This window comes from Aspergillus welwitschiae (assembly GCF_003344945.1).
Source record: "Aspergillus welwitschiae strain CBS 139.54b unplaced genomic scaffold BDQ94scaffold_22, whole genome shotgun sequence".
NCBI classification, from domain to species: Eukaryota; Fungi; Ascomycota; class Eurotiomycetes; order Eurotiales; family Aspergillaceae; genus Aspergillus; species Aspergillus welwitschiae.
The window spans coordinates 228073-252987 of NW_020798716.1; the positions used below are offsets into that span (position 1 = coordinate 228073).

At 52.2% G+C, this 24915-nt stretch overlaps 6 protein-coding genes across 6 annotated transcripts; 3 read left to right on the forward strand and 3 right to left on the reverse strand.

Annotated features, from left to right (window-relative positions):
* Positions 1 to 1792: 1792 nt before the first annotated feature.
* pkaC (cAMP-dependent protein kinase catalytic subunit pkaC) lies at positions 1793 to 3903 on the forward strand. The gene is made up of 4 exons (XM_026776056.1): positions 1793 to 2717; positions 2784 to 3037; positions 3099 to 3473; positions 3539 to 3903. The coding sequence occupies exons 1-4, from the start codon at positions 1932 to 1934 to the stop codon at positions 3564 to 3566; spliced, it is 1443 nt and encodes a 480-aa protein (XP_026624747.1). The 5' UTR covers positions 1793 to 1931; the 3' UTR covers positions 3567 to 3903.
* Positions 3904 to 4479: 576 nt separating this feature from the next.
* On the reverse strand, positions 4480 to 5072 carry tim13 (protein translocase subunit TIM13). Its single transcript, XM_026766842.1, has 2 exons — positions 4817 to 5072; positions 4480 to 4748 (listed from the first exon to the last, which is right to left on the reverse strand). Exons 1-2 carry the CDS (start codon positions 4937 to 4939, stop codon positions 4572 to 4574), a joined length of 300 nt encoding a protein of 99 aa, XP_026624748.1. The 5' UTR covers positions 4940 to 5072; the 3' UTR covers positions 4480 to 4571.
* Positions 5073 to 5190: 118 nt separating this feature from the next.
* On the forward strand, positions 5191 to 7159 carry BDQ94DRAFT_146535 (legume-like lectin family protein). Its single transcript, XM_026766843.1, has 6 exons — positions 5191 to 5601; positions 5658 to 5681; positions 5738 to 5808; positions 5867 to 5948; positions 5999 to 6259; positions 6312 to 7159. Exons 1-6 carry the CDS (start codon positions 5500 to 5502, stop codon positions 6744 to 6746), a joined length of 975 nt encoding a protein of 324 aa, XP_026624749.1. The 5' UTR covers positions 5191 to 5499; the 3' UTR covers positions 6747 to 7159.
* On the reverse strand, positions 6954 to 7970 carry BDQ94DRAFT_171799 (uncharacterized protein; the record flags this gene model as incomplete). The annotated part of the gene is made up of 1 exon (XM_026771830.1): positions 6954 to 7970. One exon carries the CDS (start codon positions 7968 to 7970, stop codon positions 6954 to 6956), a length of 1017 nt encoding a protein of 338 aa, XP_026624750.1.
* Positions 7971 to 8348: 378 nt separating this feature from the next.
* Positions 8349 to 9980, forward strand: BDQ94DRAFT_146538 (PRCC domain-containing protein). Its single transcript, XM_026766844.1, has one exon. The coding sequence runs from the start codon at positions 8475 to 8477 to the stop codon at positions 9771 to 9773; it is 1299 nt and encodes a 432-aa protein (XP_026624751.1). The 5' UTR covers positions 8349 to 8474; the 3' UTR covers positions 9774 to 9980.
* A 102-nt stretch (positions 9981 to 10082) lies between these two features.
* BDQ94DRAFT_171801 (AAA family ATPase midasin) lies at positions 10083 to 24880 on the reverse strand (the record flags this gene model as incomplete). The annotated part of the gene is made up of 2 exons (XM_026771831.1): positions 10083 to 16880; positions 16937 to 24880. 2 exons carry the CDS (start codon positions 24878 to 24880, stop codon positions 10083 to 10085), a joined length of 14742 nt encoding a protein of 4913 aa, XP_026624752.1.
* Between the last annotated feature and the right edge of the window lie 35 nt (positions 24881 to 24915).

A 24915-nucleotide genomic window follows, 5' to 3' on the forward strand; every position in this document is an offset into this window, starting at 1 on the left:
AGGTAAGTGGATGCAAGCGTCGAGATCAATTCAGACAGAGTTAGTACAAGAGTAGTAGTCAAGCCTCCCGACCAACCAGGAGGCTGCCGGACGGGGGAATTCCTGGCCGGTCAGGGGGCAGCTTGATTGGCTTCGACCAGGCAGCCCAAATCCCCCGAAGGCGGGGCGGTTTCCACTCGATGGCTTTTGGATCCACCCGGGCGGTGATGAAGTCATCTTCAGCGGTAAGCAATTCCCTAATTGACTAACTAGTTAGTTAGTTGGTTAACAAGGCAACCTGTGCTGCCAGCTGCCAGCTGCCCAACATGCATGTTGTTCGGGTCTTTTTAGCGACAGTCTAAACAGTATACCGCAGATAGGTACTGTAGATATACCAAGCCGTGCAAAAACCACGGAGAGTGGTTGCACCGGCAGTTTCATCTCCCAGCCTCTCATACCTAGGCACTAAGTAGTGTCTAACAAGGAGGCTCTCGTTTCGGAATTCAAGCCACGATCTGAAAACAGTGTTCGATGATGACCTCATCGGGGCGAATCTGAACCCGGAAATCGTTGGGAACATGGATCTCGATAAGCGAAGAAAGGAAGAATGCATCATTGATGATAATGTAGCAATTGAAGGGTCCCATGGATCGAGAGGCTGAGATCGGCTGGACCCGGTGGGTTTTTTCCTCGCCTTAAGCAGAGTTGCAACACAACTTTGGTATCTGGGGAAGTGAAAGAGACTGGTTCGGTTATTCCAATGTCATGATATGGATGATTTATGGTTGGTTCCACTGCTACTATGATCGTATTTGACTGACTGCTGGAGGAAAGTGTTTCTGTGTGGGAAAATACTGGCCCAGACAAAGTATGTTTTAGCGTTGGGGTGGAGTCGGACAAGTGGTGGTAGTGGTGGTTTAGTTAAGTGGTGATGGAGATAGCATAGCTTCTTCGACTTTGGCCGACCGCTTTTAGACGGAGGAAAGGTGAGGTGCTGCTGCGTATCAACTTGCTTTGATGCGTGGAGAAGTTGTAACCTTGAATAAGCGCATTGGGAAGAAAAGAGTAGTAGTTAGTGTACTATGTTCCATTGATAGATAGAGATGTATCTGCAAAAAAGAGAGGCAGCTGACTGACTGAACTGACTGAACTGACTCTTGTCACTCTCCGCTAGGCCCAATTCATGCGAATTCACGCCAATCCAACCCCGCCTCTTCTCTCCCTTTGCTTTCCCTTTTTTCCATTTTTTCCACTCTCTCTCTTTCTCCATCAAACTAATCAAAAATAATTATAATGAAATAGGATAAATAATTGCGGTGCTTGTGCTGGTAGTGTTTTTCAGCTAGTTGGTTTAGTAGTAGTAGTGGTGGTGCTGGTCACAGCAGCATCTCTTTCCCTCCCCTCTCATCTCTTCTCCTCTCCTCTCCTCTCTTTCTCCCCCTCACCATCAGCATCATCAGCATCATCATCGATCCTCCCGCACACCAGCCATACTCTCACCACCCACCCCCCCCCCCCCCCCCCCCCCCCCCCCCCCCCCCCCCCCCCCCCCCCCCCCCCCCCGGGTCCAAGCTATCATCCTACGAGATTCCCGCACTCCCCCGCGTTACACATTCTCCCTTCTTATCCGGACATCCTCACGGTCGCCCGTCTGTCCAATTGAGTTTCCGTTGACCGCCGTTCGGGACCAGTGTTCTGTTCTGTTTGGGGGCTCCGCTGTATCCGCGCCCGAACCCGTCCCAAGAGAAAAAGCTCGCCGCTTTCCCTCTCCATATTATTCTTACTGTGTTGCTTCCTTTCCCACCCCCCCCTCTCTGAGAGCATCTCTTAAAGAGGGGTCGCGTTGATCTGCTATCGCACGCATCCTTTTTCCTCCCTTTTTCCCACGTGGATAATACCATCGTGGGCTGCTCTATCATTTTAAATTTACTGCCCACAGCAGCGTGTTCTCCATGCCTAGTTTAGGAGGTTTGCTGAAGAAACGGCGAACGAAAGATTCGCAGACCCTCTCCAAAGAGCTTGAAGCCGGTTCGGCCCAGACGCAGACGTCACCAAACGCTGCCGAAGACCACCACAACCACAACCACAACCACCACCACCATCACCTCTTCCACCACCACCATCAACCCCAACCCGCCACCAATTCTGGCTCTGCAGCAAACACCCCCTCTCAGCCTCAAGAATCCGTGCCTCAACAGTCCAATCGGTCTTCGGGAGCAGAAAAATCCTCCGACGGTCAGGTAGCCTCCATGCAATCCGCTGTGACGCAAGCCTCGCCGTCTGCCCATCATACCTCTGGCCTCCCGCAGCCCAATGCCAATGCGGCTAGTATACAGAATATAATTAACCCCTCCCAGCAAGGCGCCATGCATTCGGCTTCCAGTGGTCATACGCAATCTCACCATGCCGGTCGCAGTGATGCCCGCACCACCAAAGGGAAATACTCCTTGGATGACTTCAGCCTTCAGCGCACCCTGGGTACCGGTAGCTTCGGTCGCGTGCACTTGGTCCAGTCGAAGCACAACCATCGCTTCTACGCTGTCAAGGTGTTGAAGAAGGCGCAAGTGGTCAAGATGAAGCAGATTGAGCACACCAACGATGAGCGCCGAATGCTGAATCGCGTCAGACATCCATTCTTAATCACATTATGGGGTACATGGCAGGATTCCCGGAACTTGTACATGGTCATGGACTTCGTAGAGGGTGGTGAACTCTTCAGTCTGCTCCGCAAGTCACAGGTGGGTTATTCTGACTTGGCCCGCCCGACCAACGTAAAGCTGATGTCTGGTACCTCTTTCATGTAGCGGTTCCCCAACCCCGTCGCCAAGTTTTATGCGGCGGAAGTCACTCTTGCCCTTGAGTACCTGCACACGCAGAACATCATCTACCGGGATCTCAAGCCCGAGAACTTGCTGCTAGACCGCCACGGCCATTTGAAGATCACCGATTTCGGTTTTGCCAAGGAGGTGCCTGACATCACATGGACCCTTTGTGGTACTCCCGATTATCTCGCCCCGGAGGTGGTTTCCTCCAAGGGTTATAACAAGTCGGTTGACTGGTAAGGGTTGCCATTATTGATGTTCATGTCCCTTTGGCGCAGGTTACTAATGATGCGAAAGGTGGTCTCTGGGGATTTTGATCTTCGAGATGCTGTGTGGTTTCACGCCTTTCTGGGACAGTGGCTCCCCAGTCAAGATCTACGAGAACATCCTGCGTGGCAGGGTAAAATACCCGCCCTACCTGCACCCGGATGCCGTTGATCTGCTGTCGCAACTGATCACGGCTGATCTGACCAAACGTCTTGGAAACCTCCATGGCGGTTCGGATGATGTCAAGAATCATCCTTGGTTTGCCGAGGTCACCTGGGACCGTTTGGCCCGCAAGGATATCGACGCTCCTTACGTGCCCCCCATCCGTGGTGGCCAAGGAGATGCGAGTCAGTATGACCGCTATCCGGAAGAAACTGAACAGTATGGCATGGCTGGTGAAGACCCGTATGTGCTATCTTTCCCATTTACTAATAACGCGTGGTGGGTCACATTACTGACGCTGCTTGCAGACACGGCCATTTGTTCCCAGACTTCTAGTGTGTGCTATGAGTTATGATGGAATGATTGTCTCGCTACCGAGATGGCATCGTGTCATCCGATGATATTGCGAGCCCTGTAAGACAGGACTATCTCGCTAATCCTTACCCTTTGTGCTACCAAAGGTAGCACCACACCCATCATTCGTTGAGTTCCCCTTGACGTCGGTTTGTCTTCGTTATTTGATCGCTGGCCGACTTGCTTTTTTGGCTACCTTTGACGTAGAGCATATATCTAAGAGCTCTGTCATTCTCAGCGTATGCCTTTCACCATCTTTCAAGTATACGCTATGGTCTTATCTATCTGCTTTTCCGGTATCCGGACTGTTGGTGGTCTGCATATAAGCTTACCCTTATATGAGCTCTGGGGAGATCTGATGAGTGGATGATTTTCCCGGTGATCTTTATCTAGGTGGGCATTGTCTATATTTCCTCGCGTTATGCCAGGCAGGAGGGTGTTTGCGGTGGTGTTTGTGCCGGAAGCTTCGGGGGTTTCTCGTGATTATGCCGACCGTTGACTGGTGAATGGTCACCAGCGGCACCCGTTTCTTTCTTCAATGTTTCCTGCTTATTCTATAGTCATATTGTGCAAATACTGGGGAGCTACTCTGGGTCATTCTTGATGTCATCTTTCCGTTTATGCCTTTCCCTGTCCCTGTGGCGGCAGTTGTATAATGTACATATTCGATTTGGCCATTGCAATAAAAGTAGTCTTGGATAAGTGGACGCTGGTCCCTCAACTGTATCATAAGCATAGCCTGCCATTCAAGGCTCTTGTCTTTTCAAAACGCCACCGGCTGCCCGAACCAAAACCGTCCGTCCGTAATATACACAAAGATCATCACACCAATGGCCACTGCCTCATATCACACCAAGGTATACCGGTCAAAAACACCTCTAGATCAGATCAACACGTGGCCAAACACATGGAAGAGAAGTGGTCCGCCTAAATCCAACCACTCCCAACCAGCACGGATATCAACGAAGAAGAATATATGGCAGCAAATCACAGCGAAAGCATCTTCTTCTGCTCGGTGCCCACGCGACGGGTGTATGTCCGGCTAACAGTGTTCCAGAAGGCGATGTACTTCTCCATGCAGTCGGTCAGGCAGGCCTGTTCGCCGGCGGACATGGTCGTTCCGGGAGTGGGAACGCAGGCTTCGAAGCAGTGTTCGTTGACGTTCTAGATGGCAGATAGAATGGTCAGCGCAATCTTGAATGAAACTCCTGAAAAAGGATGAAGTAACATACGGTGATCAGAGTGCGGGCGTTGCTCATGGCGGATTCGGCCTGGACTTGCTTGAAAAGGGCCTCCTTGACTTCCTTGCTGGAGGCGTCGGTGGAGGGGGAAGAAGAGCCGCCGAAGATACCCATTGTGAATTTATTTGTGTAAGTGTGCGTATAGAGTAATTATAATCGTGGTTGTGGGAGAATGCAGTGGTAAATGGATGCAGTAGTATGCCAGTATAGCAGTGATGAGACAAGATCTTTTGAGCTCCGACGGAGGTGTGGCTGGTGTGCCACAGGACAGGAAAGTAAGGTTGCTGCGCCACCGCCCGGCGATGTGGACACTTGGAGTTCTACACTTCCCATCGCTAGCTGGTTATTATACTCGGCTTGCTTCTCTTGCGTCGATCTCTGATCTGTCCCCTCCTCTTCTTCCTCTCCGCTTCTTCTTCTTTGATCTAAGTTCCCGGTGTTCGTTCTTTCATTTATCCTCCTCCACACCTCCATTTCCCGGATCTACTCTTCTATTTACTCAATTGAAACCCCCCGCTCACCCTTGGTTTTGTTGATGTCCCGGTGACAATTGACTTATATCGCCCGATCTATTAGCTGCAGTCTATCTTTCACCCCAACACTTATCTTTCTTGCACGGTCGCTTGGCTTAAGCCTTACATAAAGGTCTACTGTGCGCTTGTTACTCGTCAATCATGCTACTTCCGCGGCTTTCGTCCCTTTTGTGCTGGGCTGGCTTGGCCAGCGTGCCTCTGGCCAGCGCCTACGATGGTGATGACAATGTCAAGAGCATTCCGGTGTGTATGCTGCTGTCATAGGTTATAGGATGGTCTGCTAACTGGTCTCGGGATAGCTTCGCACGCACAGTCTTTCACCGGTGGGTCGCTTATAGCTGCAGCTATGCTTGCGCATCATGTTAATGTCATTTCGCAGCCATATCTGGATTCCGACTTCCAAAGCCGCTGGTTCGATTTTGGTGGTGACACGATAATTCGCGCCGACAAGTATGTTCGCCTGTCTTGTGGTTAGATGGGTGTGAGCTTATGCTGAACAACATCTTAGATACATCCGTCTTACGTCCGATCGCCCGTCGCAGCAGGGATGGATCTTTTCTCGTGTGCCTCTGACCGCGACAAACTGGGAGGTTAGTTGATAGGCCTTTTTATGGGTTCGGGGCCGTTCTGATATGTGCAGATCGAGGTTGAATTCAAGATCGAAGGGTCCGGCAACTTGCACGGCGATGGCTTCGCCATGTGGCTCACCAAGCAGCGCGCCACCCAGGGCCCTGTCTTCGGTTCGACGGATAACTTTGAGGGTCTGGGTATCTTCTTTGACACGTACAAGAACAACCGTCCCGGCACTTCGTTCCCCTACGTCATGGCCATGATGGGCGATGGCCAGACTACCTACGACCAGGCTCACGATGGAAAGGCCAATGAACTGGCGGGCTGTTCTGTAAGTATAGTGTGTAGAGGTGCTATGAATGTTGATCTAACTATTGGTATAGGCTCGTGGTCTCCGTGGTGCCTCCATCCCTACCAAGGCCCGCTTGACTTACTTCCAGGACAAGTCCTTGACCCTGGACCTGCAGTACAAGTCCGAGGACAGCTGGATTCCCTGCTTCGAGCTGACTGCCCCCGAGTACAACATCGCTATTCCCTCCGTTGCCTACCTGGGCTTCTCTGCCGAGACTGGTGAGCTCAGCGATAACCACGACATCATCTCCGTCAAGGCCCAGAACCTGTACAGCATTGGTGGCGGCAGCAGTGGCAGCTCTTCCCGCTCGGGCAAGGGCCGTGATACTGGCCGTGTCAAGCGCCGTAAGCAGAAGGGCAGCTGGGGATGGTTCTTGTTCAAGACTGTTCTGTTCTTTGCTGTGGTTGTGGGAGGTTATGTCGGGTACACTGCGTACCGCACCAAGCACCGCTACTCGCGGTTCTAGATGTGGCAGAATGTGGAGACAGAGAGAAACAGAAACAGAAACAGAACAGGAAATGTGTCATTTATCCTTGCATAGCCGTGTCGCGTTATATCAGTTGTATCTATCTATGAGCTTGCTTCCTTGCAACGCGAAAAGTTGACGACCAACCAGTAAACTAAATGCATAGTAGGGGTATCATAAACAACAGACAGAACATCAAGAGCGTATCTACTTCCCCCTCTTCCTCTCCTCATTCCACATCTGATCTACAATCTGAAATACCTCCGTCACACTCTTCAACACCCGTTCATCAATCCCCAACTTCCCATACCGATGCTGGATCTTGTCCGGATGCCACCGCACCCTCTCCGTCTTCAAAAGCCCCAGCAACCCATCTCCACCTCCATCCTTATCCTCATCATCAACAACCCTCGCGCACTCCCTCATAAACTCCTCCACTCCCTCCCTCCCCACATCCCTCCTCTCCCCACTCTCAACCGGCCAAAACACCATCTTCTCAAACGTCCCCTTACCCCCTTCCTCCTCATCCCCCCTACCCAGCCCATCCAACTCCTCCCAACAAGCACAATATTTCCCCCAAACCCCCCTCCACCCCCGCCTCCTCTTCCTCTCCCTTCCCCTCCTCAAACTCTCCTCCACCGCCCTCTCCCACTCCCCCCTCTCCCTCTCCCTCCTCCTTTCCTTATCCTTCACCCTCCTCCTCTCCTCCCGTATCCTCTCCTCCTCAGCAAGCATCCCCTCCCTCGTCCGTTCCCACATCTTCCGTCTCACGTACGCAGCGTACTCCTCCTCGTCCATCATCTCCAGCTCGCCATTCGGGCCCTTGGGTACTTCCGGCACCGAGTACGTGTGGATGGGTTGGCCGTACACAGACTCCCAGTATGCGGCGCCTTCGTCGTCGCCGAGCGCGTCGAACAGAGATTCGCGGAAGGCGGTGGTGGGGGAGAACCGCGTTGTGGAGGGGTCTGCGTCTGGTGGTGGGGAGGTGGTGTGTTTGCGGCGGTGGGGGGCGCGGTGTTTTTTGCGTTTGGGGGAGGGAGTGCGGTGTCGGTCTCGGGGTCGGTCATTGGAGTGGTGGCGATGGCGTTTTCGGGAGGGGTCTTTGAAGCGGAATTTTGAGGGGCGGGGATGAGCATGGGTGGTTCCGTTGGTGGTGGTGTCTGGTGGAGGTGAGGTTGTGGTTGTGTCGGGCGGATGTGGTTGTGGTGGTGGTGAGGTGGTCATTTTGAAGGGTGTTGTGGGGTTGTGGTGATGAATATATATGCGTTAAAGCATTGCGATAGCTGTATATATGGTATGGTGTTGATTACGAGTGTAAGATGGTGAATGTGAGATGGATGTAGATGGTGGAGGGAAAGTGATTAGAAGGATTTGAGTAAGCTGATCTTATCTTATCTGATCTGGAATATCTGAACAACGTTGATGATGTCATTGCCATCGACACTTCTTTCCTATTCATAGCACTGTTGTTGTTACTAAATAGCCACTAAAGAGACTAATGCCCCCATAGCTTCTTCTACCTATAATATTAAGTTTCAACCCACGTTGAGAGTGGCATCATATCTACTACACCGAACACACCATCCCAATACCCTGCACAGCTTACTAATCCCATACATAACTCATCCGCAGTCTCGCCCCAACCCGAGAATATCACTTCGCCGCAGCTCCAACCCATCCATCTTTCTCTCTAAACCACCACATCATCACAACCACAAACCCACAACCATGGCCCTCGTCGCCTACTCCGACTCAGAAGCCTCCGACTCGGAGTCCGAAACCACCGTCCCCCAACCCCAACAAGCCCCCAAGAAACCCACCACCTCCACAACCGCAACCACCAGCAATACCAACACCAACAACAAACCCCCCATCCAACCCCTCGTCGACCGCACCAACCCGCGCAAAATCCGCGTCGCATTACCAGACATCAAACCCGAACACAACGACGACACCGATGGCCCGCGCAAGAAACCCAAACTAGGCGGCGGAGGCGGTGCATTCTCCGGCTTCAACTCATTCTTACCGGCGCCGAAGAAAACAGCTACCACCGCAAGCAGCAATGCAAGTGAGAAGAAGGCGCCCGCGCGCAAGGTATTCAGTCTGAAGACGGGCGCAGCGCCGGGGTTCGATCGCGAGGCGGATGCGGAGATGCGGAATGAGCGGGCGTTTGGGGCGTTAGGAGGAGATGGAGATGACGATGAGACGATACCCAAGGCGGGGAGTATGAGAGATAAGGAATTGGATTTCGGGAAGGATAGTGAGGACCAAAAGGAGGAGGCTGTGCCGCAGATGAAGAAGCCCGAGGAGGTCAAGTTGAAGGGCAACCCGATGATGTTCAAGCCGTTGTCTGTGGGGAGGGCGCAGCAGAAGAAGAGGAAAGCCGTTTCGGATTTGATGCCCGCTGCTGCGGCTGTACGGAGGAAGGAGGATGTGCCGACAGCTTCATCTGCATCTGCATCTGTTCAGGAGACACCTACAGCTGCAGCGCCAGCACCACCCAAACCCAAAATCAGCCTCTTCTCACTCTCCGCCAGCGACGACTCTACACCCACCACATCGACAGCACCATCAGCAACAACCTACGAGCCCCTAGTCTACACCCCCCTCGATACTGCCCCCGCCGGCCCCTCCCCCGCCCCCGAAGACACCACCACCACCACACAGCAATCTACATATCAACCCGCCTCAACAACATCAGACAACACCCTCAGCACCATCGCCGACGACCTCAACCTCTCCAAAGCCCAACGGCGCCAACTCTTTGGCCGCAACGCCCCCGAATCCGTGGCAGCCAGTTCCCGCGTCCTGCACTTCAACACGGACCAAGAGTACGTCACGAACCAGGAGCTTGCGCACACGGAGCTGGCGGCGCAGCAGCATAACCCCGTCAGAGCCATTGCGCCGGGTAAGCATACACTGCAGCAGTTGGTTAATGCGGCGAGTACGCAGCGCGAGGCGCTGGAGGAGAGCTTTGCTGCTGGGAGGAGGAATAAGAGGGAGGCGGGAGCGAAGTATGGGTGGTAATCCCTCTCATAGGGTATTGTGTGTGTGGATAGTGTGGGTTTAGTGGTTGTTGGTGGGAGAGGAGTTGCATGGATGGAGTTTAATCATAGTTTGATTTTCAACAATGAGTTTGGTTGATGGTAGGAATTGAGTATCAGAAGATAGATATAGCACTATAAGATACTGAAACTGCCGATTATTATTTGGAGATGAAGAAATGATTAAAATAATTGAAATGTTCTCTAAATACATTCGAAGCCGTATATACATCTAACCCATAATAATAACAATAACATGCTAGCTTTTCTTTTACACAAGTAATCAATCAAATCAGGACGACACATCCACCACCTCAGCAAACCATTGCTTCAACGCCGTAGCCAAAACAGCCGGTAACCCCCTCACATCCCGGACAACAAGGTAATAAGGGAACGGGAAATTCTCCAAGTATCTCTTCATCCTCAACTTCATCTCTCCACTGCCATCATCCTCAAAGCTAGCCTGACTCAGATCCAAGATCGAGCTACCCTTGACAGCATCAACAATGATGAACACAATCATAATGCGCTCCTCCTGCGCCTGGCGCACCAAACGCTGAATAGTCTCGTGGTCTTCACAGATACCATCAGAGATAATCAGCTCCAGCTGCCAGAGGTCCGCGTTTCCACTACCAGGGGACTGCTTCCAGCGGGCCTCGCGGAAGAGGGCGATGGAGTCGGCGATAAGCTTGCGCACGTTCGTGCCAGTCTGCTGGTAGCTGAAGTGCTGGAAGACTTGGGTGCCGGCTTCGGAAGAGAACGGCTTGCCGAACTCGTGGGCGACGCGGACGTGGTCTTCGTTGCCGAAGCCGAGGACGCAGAGGTCGCCAGCTTCGAGCATGCTGAGACTCTTGGCTACTAGGGCAAGGGTTTCGAAGGCGAGTTGACCGCTGCCGCTTTCGAGCATGGACTTGCTGTCGTCGACGGCGAGCATGATTTGGTAGTTGCGCTTGGAGGGGATGGAGCGGCGCATCCAGATCTTGTCGCGCTTGTATTGGGAGGCGATGTAGGGGATGATTCGCTTGATGTTGAGACGCTTTCCGGTACGGAAGTCGCCGCGTAGTTTGGTGGCCAGTGTAGGGGCGAGGATAAGGCGGAGTTGTTCGGTCAGGGAGAGGGAGAGGTCGGTAGTGGCTGATTCGTAGTATGACCAGAGACGTTGGGCCTCGTCCCTGGGAGTCAGGGGAGGGAGATTGGAAGAGAGATGGATCGCAGCGAGATGGGCGTCAACTTCATCTAGCTCCTCGTTTATTTCTTGCTGGCCGGCGGTGTCGGTGGTCCGTTCCTGGGTGTGGGTGTTGCCAGGAATCATGGCACCAGCCATCTGTGACTCGGAGGGAAGACCCTGATCCAGCTGCATCTCGTCCTCTAGCTTGTTGTCTGGAAGTTGCTGTTGGTCGTCGTCTGTGACGTCCGGCAGCACGTCGTTGCCTTCGGGTTTGGTGTCCGACTCGACTCCCTTGTTCTGGTCCAGAGCCTTGGCCTGCTCTTCACTGGCTTGACCCAGTGCTTGGGTATCTGCCACGTCGTCTTGATCGCGAAGATGTTCAAAATCAGCGTCGGCCATGTCTGCATCCTGGGGCATGGGCTCCTCAGTCTCGCCCTCCTCTTGTTTGGAGGACTCCATGATCTCCTTCTGGCGGCGGTGCCATTGTTCGAGAACGTCACCCAGCTTCTTGAAGGCCTGCAGTTGAGGGTCGTCTGGGTTTGCATCATTCGCACCACCCTCTTCCTGATGCCTTTGATTTTCGTCACCCTCTTGGGCTGCACCGGTTTGCTGTTCCTTCTGGTCGGAAGGATCAGTTGAGCCGTTCTCCTGCTGTGCGTTACCAGAAGAGCCCTTCTCTTGGTTTTGGTCTTGATCGGCCCCAAGGCCACCATTGACTGCTTCGCTGGGAGCCACTTCTTCTCCAGCCATCTCGTTCTCGTCGCGCTGGGCCAGGAAGTCCTCTTTCTCCTCTTCAGCCTCCTCGCCGGCTTCGTCCGCCTCGTCATTGCCCTCGCCTTCATTGGTCTCGGCTGCCTCTTCGTCCGGCATGCCCTCCTCTGTCTGCTCGGGCTCTTGTTCCTCGGCACCTTCCTCCATGGCCTCATCCTCGCCAACATCCTTTCCGTCCATTTGCTGCTCATTGTTTTCCTCGAGAGGGGGGAGATCATCATCCATGCCGTCAAGGCCATCGTCACTCTCATTCTCTTCTTCGCCCTTTTCTTCGCCGTCGAGTTGCATCTCGTCTGGAAGGTCCAGGGCTTCTTCTTCCTTCGCCTGAGGATCGGTCACATCCATATCCTCACGTCCAACGGCCTCGCCTTCTTCGTCAGGCTTATCTTCGCCTTCCTCATCTTCTTCTTCCTCCTCATTGTCGTCCACCTCACCCTGCTCGCCTTCTTGGGCCTTCTCCTTTTCTTTCTCCTTCTCCTGCGCCGCCGTCTGTTCGTCAGACTCAGCCTGACCCTTGCCTTCATTGGTCTCGGTCTCCTTCTGCTTGTCGTCGTGCTCACCATCCCACATCTTTTCATCAACTGCCGTAGCGTCTAGGTCATCGACACTGCCTACTTCCTCGTCAATGTCGCCCTCTTCTTCCTCATCGCCGCTGTCCTTGTCTTCCTCGTCGCCTTCTTTCCGCTCGCCTTCTTCGCCCTGCATTTCCTCATTGTCCATGTTCACTGCGTCTTCTGAGTTTTCAAGGTCCTCGGTAGACTCGCCCTTTTGCTCCTGGGCAAGCTCCGACAGGTCCTCGTCATCTCCAACATCTTTGCTGATATCTTCAGCACCCTCACCTTCGCCCAAGCCAGTGCCACTCTCGAGCTTGCCGGATTTGCTCTCCTCCGTAGATGCTTCTGCGGGACTGCAAAAGCCTTCGGAAGCGATCTGGGCGAAGCACTTGGTGAGAATGTAGGACATCTTGCACGTCTCCCGGTGTACAACCAAGTAACGATCCACAACGTCTTTGCTGATATGGAAGTACTTGTGCATGACAGGTAGCAAGCTCGCCACAAGTGCGACCGCAAATGGAATGCCAGGCCCTGAGCCAGCCTGGATGTGCTGCAATTGATCAAGGATAGATTCAAGAGAGGATTTGATGCCAGAGATATGAAGGGCCTTCAAGGATTTGACGAAGAACTCGTCACTCCGCGCCAAGGAACCAGGGTTGGCAAGCGAGCATGGGATCTCCTTCAATTTCTGGAGGCTGACAAGGATCTTATCAACTGCAGCAACGAGACCCGCATCAAACTTGTCGAGGGATACGGTGGTCTCATCAAGTTCACAGTCTGGCGAGATCACGTTGACCTTTACCCAAGGGACTATCTGGCCAAGCACAAAAGACAGATCAGGACGCTCTTCAGCCCATTTTGTGAGGTTGCTGTTCAATTGCTCAAGGGATGAAGAAGCCTGCTGGACGGTATCCCTGTACAGCTGCGAGGAGACACCGTGTGGTAGCTGAGGAAGATTGTCTAAAGAGGTCTTCAGGCGATCAAATGTGCCCTTCCAGGTCTGCAGGCCGTCCAGGATACTTCTCGAACCGATTCCAGAGAACTTTGCGTGCAGACCAATAACAGTGGCAGCCAGTCCGAGTACAGGTGTCAGCCATGCCACTGCCCTCGTTACCTCGACTTTCTCAATCGGGAATTGTGGGTGATCCTTGGAAATAGAAGAGCAGCCAGAATTCCAGAGATTCGAAACCTTCAGGAGTGTCGACTGCAGCTCTGTCAGAGCAGTAAGCGCTGGTGAGATTGAGGCTCTCTGCTTTCGGGCGAGGAACAACAAGTGTTCAATAGAGCCCGAGCTTCTGGATACTTCGACATTGCTGAGATCTTCCGCATAGTTGTGTGCTGCCAGACGAACGCGAGGAAGCAAGTCCAAGAACCTATGGTAGTACAAGTCGGAACTCTTGGCCAGCTGCGATAGCACAGAGTCGGCTTCCAAGGCTGGGCTGGAGGCAAGGATCTGTGCAATAGACGCTTGAGTTTCGATCAAGCTGGTACTCGCGCTACGCTTCACGCCCATATCCATAAGTCGTCGCAAGGTATCCGCGTAAAAGCGGCGCTTCTGGACCTTGAGGTGCTGTACATCATCCGTATTCTCCTCGGTGAGAGTCTTCGGCGTCCGCGACTTGAATTCCTGTATACTCTCGATGACATACTTGACAAAGCCGTCAAGATCTTCTGCAACGTCAAACTCGGCGGGAATCGAGGTATAAAGTTGCATCATGCTGCTAGCAGTGGCATCGGGGTTCTTGAATCGCGGGGGTCTATCGGTCCAGACTCCTTCCTTCTGGCACATTGCGAGTGCTTCAGGGAACACGCTTGAGGCTATGACAACATCGTTTTGGGAAATACCGTTGTCCTCGTTGTTATCCGGCATGTCCTGTTCCAGAATCGGTTGCGCTGGTTGTCCCAGGGCTTCCCGGTACTTGCGGACCAGCTTGAACAACTTGGTGTGTGACCGGCGGGCACTTTCTTTGAGCGCGACAATATTGGTATCTTTCCAGCTAGCCAGTTGGATCTGTTCCTTGATATCCTTCTCAAGAGCGGTTCGCTTCTCCACTAGCTGCTTGTGCACAATAGGTTCGAATTGCTTGTAGCGAACCAGGAAGTTGTCCAAAGCAGAAATCAGCTGGTTCAAGGCTGGCATATCCTGGACATAGAGCAAGAGCAAGGACTGGAAATTCTTGACAAGTCGAAGGCGCTCAGTGTACTGTCCCAAGGTTGTGGAGTTGAAGAATTGCTCCAATGTAGCTGTAACCTCTTGCACGTGTTCGTTCATCTCCATTTGGCCGGACTCTGCAATTTGCATGGGAGCCCGAATGATAGCCTCATAAGCGATAAACCACCATGAGCTCACATCCTGGGTGCATTTTTCGTTCTCGATGTCCAGAAGCTTCGCCCACGTTGATAGCTCAAGTCGTCGCCAGCCGATGATCAATGCAGTGATCTCTTCATACACAGAAGCTGCCGAATATTCTCTGCTCGCCACCAGCTGCCATTCATGAACAAGAGCATGGAGCTTCTCGACCTTGGTAATGAACTTTGCGACAGGCTCGGTGTGCTTGAATTGGAGAATCTCTCTGCAACACAGAATGACGTCCTCCAACACCGCATGGTCGGGCCAGGCCTTCTGAATCTGAGTGAACCGAGCCTTCGTTGACAAGGTCAATGTCACCAGCTTCTTTGCTTCGGCTATGTTCGCATCCACGTAGAAGTTGTATTTGGCTGCCGGCTGATTCTGGCCTGTATTGATAGAGTCTTCCAGAAGCAAGAGGACACCGGAGAGCTGATCCTTAGGATCTACATTCGGTACGGTGAGAGTGTCCTCTGACCACTTGGATCCCAGTAACAGGGAAGCTTGCTTGACGTACGTTGACAAGGCTTCCTCGCGATCTTCCGACTGGAACAATTTCGCATGCAATGACGCAAGCTTTATCGAGATAGCCTTCGGATCGTAGCGACCCGGGCCTTTGCTTTCTTCCTCCTCTGCATCCTGATCATACGTGGGGAACAGCTGGCGTAGTTCATTTTCGTCGACCTCCTCACTATCTTCCCAAGAGCCCTTGTAGTGGTAGAACTCGGACTTCCTTGCCTCATCTTCTTGGTCTTCGCGCAGCTTGGTTTTCCAAAGAGCGTGGAATTGCTCGAAAAGGCGGCGCAGAGTATCACGCCCAACTTGGGTCCGGATAACTCCCGGATCCGCATTCTCAGCTAATCTCAACGAGGACAGTTCATGGAACCACAGATCTGTGTTGACAGTCGAGCTAGCTTCCGATCTTAGCTCTGAAATCGGATGGATTAATCCTCCGAGGAAGGGTGTAGTTTCCTTAACAGCCTTCAGTATCTGAATGTCACTTGATTCGCGGGATGGAGTTGAAGAAAGGTAAAGACCCATGTCCAAAATCTGGAGGAACCGGACAACAGGTGTCGTAATGTCATCGTAGGAGCGGTAGTTAGTACTGAGGCGGTGGCTGAGCTGGCGAACATTATCACGCAGCAGACCAAGCATCCTCTGCTTTTCACAATTATCTTCACTGGTCGCAGAAACAATCTGCTCAGGGTGCCTCTCAAGCACTGACTTCACCAGACTTGAGAATTCCCCATGGAGAAGATTGATCTCAGAAATGGGAGGTCTGCTGACAGAAGACGGAGGCGGCGCCGAACCAAGTTCGTGCAATTCCTTCTGCAAAAGTTCAACCCGGATGTTGGAAGTCTGGCCAGAAAAGCCAACCTCGAAGGTAGTAATAGCTTCAGCCTTTGCCGTAAGCTCCAACGAGCGTTGCGCGTGTCGTTTCCTCTGCACGACCAAGCCCAATGAGGGATCAAAAGGCTTGTCAGGCACAAAGAGGCGCAGGAAGATCACAGCTAGTTGAACAATTGCGGCTCCAGTGTTCTCTACCGGAGCTTCGACATTTTGTGCATCGGCTGCGAGCGAGGCAACCAGCCTAGGAAGATCCTCTCTTACAATTTTCCTGAAATAATGCTCTTTAGGCAAGTTCGCTGCCGCACGAAGTTCTTGCACTGCCGGGCCAGCATATAGACCGGTCTCTTCGACTGCGCGAAGAATGCTAGCCAACGCCTCCAAAGACTGAGGCTCAAAGAACTCTCTGTGCACAATGACAAGCTCCAGTGTGAGCCTTGCCAGGACCTGGCGTAGAACCTTGAACTGGTCCAAACCAATCTCTCGGGTGGTCAGAGTCAATGCCTGAGAAAGAGTCTTCTTCTCTACCTCCAATGCATTCATTTGGCCCAAGCTCGTAGAGCCAACGAAAGCCAATCTCTCCAGAAGCGACAGCGAGATTGTGCCGCTAACGGCCGATCCGAACACAGAGGGATTTTCGGATCCTGAGAATAAGGAAAGCTTGTGAAGGAGATTAGGAATGGGACTCTGTAAACTCGACCCATCCAAGGGCCGGGCAGCACGGCTGGCAAGTAAAGGCAGGATAGCTCGCACAACCTGGTCATCACCAACTTGACTCTTGCATAGCGAAGCGATATCGTTGTACTGGCACAAAGTCTCAAAGCTAGTCGAGAAATAGGGGCGCAGTGTTGGATCGGCGTCTTGAACGCAAGCCGCCAATTCGGCGACCGTTTGCCGGAGGACCTGAAATCCATTAGTATCAGATGCAAGTGAAGCAGCCAAACGTGGGAGGAACATACTTGTGTGGGATATCCTTCGTCAGCACCGTTTCGGAGGATAGCTTCTTGGCCGGCAATGAGAGAGTTGCGCACCTGGCTCAATTGAGCCAAGTCCAGGTGAGTTTTTGTCGCAACTTGGGTGAATTCAGAGGCAACGCTCTCCAATTCGAGCAAGGACGTCAGCTGGCTTTGCGTTGAGGGTGTCGCTGGTCTCCATGACTCCCAAAGCCGCTGCATGCTTAGGCCTGTGGTTAACGCCCAATTTTCTTGGAATCGATCAAGGGCTTGGGAGAACGCGAAAGCGAGCTGCTTCAACGGCCCCCACATGTCCACCAGCGAAGCACACAATTTCTTGCCAATCTGCAGATAGATTTGGAATTCACCCTGATCCAGGTCATGGGCAGCAGTCATTGTGAGTACATCTTTGATGAAGTCGATGATAGCTCGGAGAGCCCGCACCATTTCGGGGGCCTGAAGAACATCATAGTCAAGTCCCTGAATGAAATCGTACATGGCTTGACCGCAGTCAGATAGAAACGGGCCAACCGGCTGCGTCGTATCTTTCATCAAAGACGGTATTCTTCCCGAAGCTAGTGATCTTTGGAGGCGACTCATTTGACTTGGCTTAAGCTGTTTCCCCATTTCGTCGGCTTGAAGCAAGCTCTGTCTAAGGCGATGTAGATCAAGCTTGTATTCTTGCAGATAGGCCAAAATCATGAGCCACACCAAAGGCACATCCTGGTGCAGTATGGAAGCCAGAGGTTCGTTAACAAGAGGGTGAAGAGGTTGTAACCTTCCTTGGATGGCAAAAGAAGCACGACCGAGCATGACTTCCTTCTTGGTGCTTTCGAAAGGTTTACTTGACGAATTATCATGTATGGCAGACACATATCGATCCAAGGCCAAAGAGAAGGGCTCTCTCGCGACGTCTGAGCCGTATTGCGGCGTGAGCTTCAGTGCCCGCTGAAGATACGACAGGTCTGAGAATGAAAGATGGTCGAGGCACACTTCATGGAGGTTGTCGGTATTTTCCTGGGTAGGTAAGGACAGATCCGTTTCCCAGACCGAACGAAGGCGGTACAGGGACGATTGATGTGTGTAAGCAGGCATCGATGTGGCGATGATATCGTTATCCTGGGACAAGAAGCATATCTCAACACATCGATTCCGCATCGCCCGAGACAATTCACCATGGCGAGGATCCATCGTGAGGAAAAGCCTAAAATTAGGATGAGGCCTGACAATGCGGGCATTTCCATCCTCTGTACGTTGCTCATTCAGGATGAGAGCTCCGTTGGGTTCCGTAAGGGAATTCAGCCTATCGAGGACCGATGGGTTGCAGAGATTGGCGTTGTCGAGAACAACCCACTGGCCATGTTGAACGGCTTGCGTCAACACTCCCTCGGTCCACTCAAATCCCACCTTCATGCTATCAGACTGCTTCGTGACTGTCAGCAAACGCTGGGCGTGGTTGAAAAGCTTCTCAAGTGCATCATGGGGCCATGAATGGCAAAGATTCTGCAGTGACGAGCAAACAGCATCTAATTGAACATCTGGACTTTGTAACTGCTCGTATAGTTCCAAGAAAGCGGGAGCTACCGCCAGTAGATCGCTGCCTGCATAGGCAGAAATGACATGCCGTCGGAGGAAAACCGTGATTTGTTGCACAAGAGAAGAGATCTCCCTTCTGTAGTCGATCTGCTCGAATCCACCAACCAAGTCCATCGTATCAGTATCAGCGCTCAATGCTAGCTCGACCAGACTAGCACCATTCAGGGCAGCTAGCTTCCTGATAAGAGTCGTCTTGCCGCAGCCAGATGAGCCGACCAGAATACTGGGCCAAGACTGCTCTATGCACAGCATGAGCGACTCTAAGACGGGAAGATCTCCTGGAAGGATCCTCATTTGGGGGCTTGCTGTCTCTTGCAACAGCAAGTCTCGCTGCATGATACCGAGTCCGACTTGTAAGTACTCCGTTGTCAGATTGTGGTAGTAGCTCTTGGCATGTGTCGAAGCGTCGCTAAACACCTTCTTGTACAACTTGGAGACCAGCTGCCTGTCTTCCTCGCTCCTGAATCGCTGAGAGATGATAACTTCCAAGAAGCTCTGGGTAGGTATCTGTAAGCTGCCACGGTCTGCCAACTGGAGCCACCTTTGGATATCTCGCAAATTAACCTCCCAAGGTCCGCCAATAGCGCCTAACCGGCGCTCCTGAATGGCTTTGTTGAGGAGGGACACAAATTCAACCAGTCCCTCGGTTTGGTGAGCAGGGCTACCGGGGAAAAGCTTGGCGCAGATTCTCTTCAAATCAGTATCTGTGAAGCTGTCGGCGTAGACCACCGTGAATCTGTTGACAAAAGAGGCAGGAAGACCCTTTCTACCGCCACCTTGGTGATGAGGGTTTTGCGCAGCGAAAAGAACAAAATTGGGATGTCTCTTGAAGGTTTGGTCAAGCTCGGCGACGTATACCATTTGACGGTGATCCAAGCAAGCATTAAGACCCTCAAGGACCGACTGCGAAGCCAAATTCATCTCATCCAATAGGACCCAGTCACCGCGTTGCATTGCCTGTAGAAATGGCGCGTCTCGCCAGGCAAATTGTCCGACATCGCCACCTTCGACAGGGACGTCAGAGCCGAAAAGATCTGTGAGATCCGTCTGTTCTGAAAGATTGATACGTGTAAGCGGTTTCCCAAGGGCTCTCGCGAGCGCCGTGACGAGCGTTGTTTTTCCAACACCTGGACTACCCTCAAGCAGAATGGGCTTGGGCAGCTGTAAGCCTCTAGCGATGCGCACAGAGTTGGCAATCGTAGTAGGTGCATCCATGATGAAGTCGGGATCAGGCTTCGAGTCGCTGTTCATTGGCAGGCAGAAAGGCCCAACACGCAGAGATGAGCCTTCAATATCGACGGTTGATCGTTGTCGATAAATTGCCGATGCATCAACGTCAAAAAGCTCACGCAGTTTGTCAAGACACAATTGACGGTTTCCATCGAGATTATGCAATGCTGTTGCGAGCATCGCTGCAGGGTTCGCACCCAAAGTGTCTACAAAAACCATGGCTGCACCTTGGACAACTGAAAAGAGAATGTCCGAGCTTTGGCACTTATTGACAAAGTCAACCCAAGCAAGAAGGTCACGCAGAGAGAGGGATGAAGTAGAGGAATTTTGGAACACTCCCTTGAACCATTTTGCGAACTGTAGCATTCCCTTAGGTAATTGCTCTGTGCCCACGTCCAGCTTCCTTTGTAGAATCGGCAGAATATCCTCGTCTTCGGACAGTTGGGGTGCCCAGATTTCGGTCATTCGATTCCGAAGAGCAGCCGAGAGTTCGCGCTTTCCATAGTCACCACCAGGATTCATTGTAGACAGAAACTGAAATCCTTCGTCTGCGATAACCATAGAGTTGATTGGGCCCTTTTCTGCAAGCAATATCGAACGATGAGGCTCGAGAACACTGTTCAATCTTTCCAAAACAGAATCATCTGCCAGAGAGATTTCATCTAGCAGGAAAAACTGGCCAGTCTTCATTGCAGTGATCAGACTTCCATCAGACCACTCAAATAAAGCATTCGAACGAGCCACGTTTCTCTCAATGCGTGAAACCAATTCGGCATCGAACGATTGCAGCTGGTCTGCGTTCAAAGCACCAAAGGCTTGCTTCAGTTCCTCGAGAGACCCTGACTGTGCGTTCTGTGAGAAGAGGCTTTGCAAGTCACTCAGCAACTGACTCTCGATTGCTGCCCTGTTTCTTACGGGCCGTTGAGCACCTATCAGGTCTCCGGTCTCGAGATTCACGTGGGCATTGACAATCAACAGTTCCTTCTTGTAAATCTCGGCAACTGCCTGGCAAAGCTGGGTCTTTCCGCAACCAGTTTCACCAACAAGCAAAGTAGGCTCATTATTTTCAATTGCAGTGGCAACGAGTACGAAAAGCCTCCTCATTGCCTTCGTCCACACAACGCCTGGGGCTAACTGAGCAAGATGGGGAGCACGCTTTTCCATCTCAGAGGAACTGTATATAACGTCTTCGTCGATCTTGACTTTCATCACTTCTTCGATGACGCCCTTCACAGCAGCTCTTTCCTGCGGATTTCGGACCCGCTCCGCAAGGAGCATGAAACCATTGATCGCCAATTGCTCCCGATCATCTGCTCGGCGGAGCGCCCATCGGAAAAGATCACGCAGGGTAGCAAAACTATTCTTCTGTTCAAACAGCCTGTTTGCCTGGCGTAACAAGGACAGCTTCCGGTATACAGAGACGATCCTAGTGCAAAAAGAGGGGGCAATCTGAGACCGCTCTTTCAGGATGTATTCCAACTCGCTCTCTGGTATGTCATCGAAGTGCAGCTCCAAGAATCGGTTTCGGAAGGCACGCGACAACACCTTGCGGCCACCGTAGAGGCCGGCAGGGTTTTGGGTCGCAAAAAGCATGAAGTTGGGGTGTGGGCGCACTACTTCCTGCGTCTCGGGGATGAAAAGTTCGCGGTTATCATCCAGAAGTCGGTTCATTGCTTCCAGTACATCAGAAGGGGCCAGGTTCAGTTCGTCCAGAACAATCCAGTATCCGTTTCTGAGCGCCTCTACAAGGACACCCTCTTGATAACGAAGTGTCCCATCATCACCAGAGACATAAGTTCCCAAATATTCTTGAAGATCCGTGTGCTCATGGTTGTTGATACGAACAAACTTGTTTCCTGATACCTTGGCGAGATATTCAATCATACTCGTCTTTCCTGCAGAGGTCGGTCCTTGGAGCAAAACAGGGAATCGCCGAGTGGAACTTGCTCTCACCAAGTTCTTCAAGTTCTTTTCGATAAAAGGCGTAATGATATAGTGAGGCTGCTCTTCGGGAGCTAGGTGACCACGGCGCATCCAGTAATGCTTGAATTGGACATAGTCGTTGCCGTCAGTCGGTGGTCGTGGCGTCTGGTTCAGAAGTCCTCTTGCATTCTTGACGTTGCTGAATAAATGTCTCTCGAGAAGTGGTGCCAGCAACTTCTCCGAATCTTGGCTGAGTACAGTCAGGAAGCTCATAGAGAAACCTTCATATATTGCGCGGCGCAGCCCATAGACGTGAGCATGATCAGCAACATAGATTAGAGCTCGGACGAGGGTTCTGATGCTGAAATGGGGGCGCTGTCCAGCACCATCGGTGAGTTTGTTTTCGGTGCTGAGTTTCTTAGTCTCCATGTAGAGTTGAGCTAGATCGGGGACAGCTCTGGAATCCGTCATGGCCAAGTCACCAAGGTATTTGTGAATCAAAGCCAGGAGATCGTCCAAATCACTGTCCGGCGACTGGACATAGAACTCAGTGAACCGAGACCGGAGACCCGGGGGCAGATCTTTCTTCCCTGCGTCCGTTGCAGGGTTCATCGCGCCGAAGATGCGGAATTCGGGATGTCCAAAAACTCGTTCCACATCACCAGCCTCAGAAAGTAGTACGGATGGAGAACCTTCACTCCCATGGTGCAGAAGACTGGCAATATTCTCGAGCGTGTCAGGCGAGGCCAGGTTAACTTCGTCAAGAAGAACCCACTCCCCGTTCCGCAGGGCCCGAACAATTTTGCCTTGAACAAAAGCAAATGCGAACTTAGCATCTCCCTGTGATACTTGAGACTCGAAATCATTCAGCTGTGCCGAGAATCTCTCCCATCTTTGCCGTAAGAACTGATATTTTGGTGAATCCAGTTTTCTCTTTTTCGTCGGTTGCTCTTCGGCACCTGGGGCACCGCCACTCGATTTGAAGACGCCGTCAGCCAAGCGAACGGCTTCATGCCACAAGTTGACTAGGCGTACCCAGTTTCCTGAAGCAACGCTTTTCCCGACAGACTGGAGGAACTTCTGGTTCTTCTTGGCAGAAAACGTCAATTCAAACAAGGACACGAACTCGTCATGCATGGGCACAGCCATAGTCCGGATATTCACAGGCTTGAAACCTCCCAGGAGATCAGAGCTTTCACTCTGTTGTGACAAGTTCACAACCGTCAGCTTCTGACGCATCAAGGTAGCCAGTTGCTGAATCACAGTCGTTTTACCAATACCAGTTTCTCCAACAAGGAGAACAGGCTCTGCCATCTGGATAGCAGCGGCGACCTGTTCCATAAGTCCCAATGCAGCCCGTGTGGAGGCAAATCGAGACGAAGCAGCAGCAGCCTTTGATGCCGAACCTCCCGGGACCTTGATCTTGCGACAAATTTCCCTTCCAAGTGTTATGCTATTTCCCTGGTCTGAATACGTCGGCGTGCGCTCGTGCAGACAGAACCGCGCTCGTTGGGGTGAAATCTGGAGAGCCTCGGAAACAACCAAAGCAAGGGTGTCTGCTGTATTCTTCTCGGGGATATATTTCAAGAAGACATCGACAAAATCCAGGAAGATCTCGTCCTCGGCACCCTCAGGCGTAGCTTCGTAGCCAGTCTTGGCACCGAGGCGTTGCAGACGCCTGTGCATCCGGCTGCAAAGCTTGACAAGATCACGGAGTCCAGGTGTACGTCCTTGGGAGCTTTTGATTGCAAGACTGCCATGGAAGGAAGCACAAAGTCTTTGGTAGACGTCCATGATTGTCCGAACCCGGGACTCAAGCAGAGGGAATTTCTGCGTGATTACCTCGCGAACTTCGTCTATGGTCAGAGAATCGATTTGTACTCTCTGCCACAGCCTGCTGCCTAGGATGTTGGTGCTTGGGGCAATCTCTTCGCCTGCAATGTTGTAGGACGATTTCATGGTCGCAATGATCTTGAACCCTTCGGCGCACTTGATTCTTTCCCTTCTACTGGCGATGGTCAGCTCTCCTCTCTCGATGATTGGCAGGATAAGTCCGATGACTTCAGAAGGGGCGCGATCCAGATCCTCGATCAAGATCCAGCGGCCCTCTCTTGCAGCCTTGGTGAGGACACCAGGCTGCCACGCGAACGAGCCCGTGGCAGGCGATGTTGAATACATCCCGAGAAGACTCTTCGCATCAGTCTGCTCGTTCAGGTGCAGTGTAACCATCGATTCAGACTGGCCCATTGTCGCTGCGACATCGTTGATCAATGTGGTTTTTCCAGAATTCGGCAATCCAGTCAATAGTATAGGCTCAGGAGCGATTAAGGCTGCCGCAATCTTCCGCAAGTTACCCACAGCAGTGGGAGTTCTCACAATGGAAGACGGCGGAGGTGATGTGCCCTGCTGGCGGGGTATAAGCACACCACAAACCTCGGCGGTTCTAGCGGTAAAGTAATCTCTCAATGCCTCAATTTGTGACAGGCTTTCCGAGGCTGACCTGGAAGTTCTTGCAAGTTGGACTTGCTTCTCCAGGACATTCCACCGACGTTCCTCCCATAATCCGAGGCAGCGGTAGTCGATGGTAATACCTTCCCATTCCCCCTCAATAATGTTGTCTGCAAATTTTGCCCTAATTATATCCTCCGTCGCAGCATCGGCTGCCATCATGTACATAGCAAAGCATCGAATCGCCAGATAACTCACGGACGGGTCACCGTGTCGGAACAAGGTCTGGAGTTGTGATGGCGATACGGCTTTCGAGAAGGTCTCTGTGTCGTAGGAAAGAAGTCGGAAAATCGCTAGCAATAGGGCTCGGAGGGTGGCATCATTCATTTGAGAAAGCGTTAGCTCATCGGACGTAGCCAAAGCCGACAGAGGTCCAGCCCGAGACATGGCATATTGGCTTGCAAAGGAACGCAGATATGGCGCAAGCGGGATAATTCGCGAAAATGCGGATAGAACATCGATTTGATCGACCTGGGACTCCGACAGAAGCCAACGGGCTGCCAGGTCCACGAAGATCGGTTCGTACAGGCAAAAGAAGCTTTCCGTGCATCTTTGCCTCAACGCGCCCACCGCAAGCGCATTCAGGTACTGAGTCCCCGACGCGGTGCGAATGAGTTCCGCAATCTCATTCGGGAGCTGTTGAAACAGCTGGGACTCGTTAAGAGTCCCCTCGTAGGAGGGTCTAGCATTCATGCTGAGCCCTACCGCCAAAGGAACTCTGGATGATG

Coding starts and splice junctions, on each gene's coding strand:
- BDQ94DRAFT_146535 (XM_026766843.1), top strand. CDS start 5,500: ATGCTACTTCCGCGGCTTTCGTCCCTTTTGTGCTGGGCTGGCTTGGCC. Junction 5,682..5,737: donor GCACGCACAGTCTTTCACCG/GTGGGTCGCTTA, acceptor GTCATTTCGCAG/CCATATCTGGATTCCGACTT. Junction 5,809..5,866: donor ACGATAATTCGCGCCGACAA/GTATGTTCGCCT, acceptor ACAACATCTTAG/ATACATCCGTCTTACGTCCG.
- pkaC (XM_026776056.1), top strand. CDS start 1,932: ATGCCTAGTTTAGGAGGTTTGCTGAAGAAACGGCGAACGAAAGATTCG. Junction 2,718..2,783: donor GTCTGCTCCGCAAGTCACAG/GTGGGTTATTCT, acceptor TCTTTCATGTAG/CGGTTCCCCAACCCCGTCGC. Junction 3,038..3,098: donor TATAACAAGTCGGTTGACTG/GTAAGGGTTGCC, acceptor ATGATGCGAAAG/GTGGTCTCTGGGGATTTTGA.
- tim13 (XM_026766842.1), bottom strand. CDS start 4,939: ATGGGTATCTTCGGCGGCTCTTCTTCCCCCTCCACCGACGCCTCCAGC. Junction 4,749..4,816: donor ACGCCCGCACTCTGATCACC/GTATGTTACTTC, acceptor TCTGCCATCTAG/AACGTCAACGAACACTGCTT.
- BDQ94DRAFT_146538 (XM_026766844.1), top strand. CDS start 8,475: ATGGCCCTCGTCGCCTACTCCGACTCAGAAGCCTCCGACTCGGAGTCC.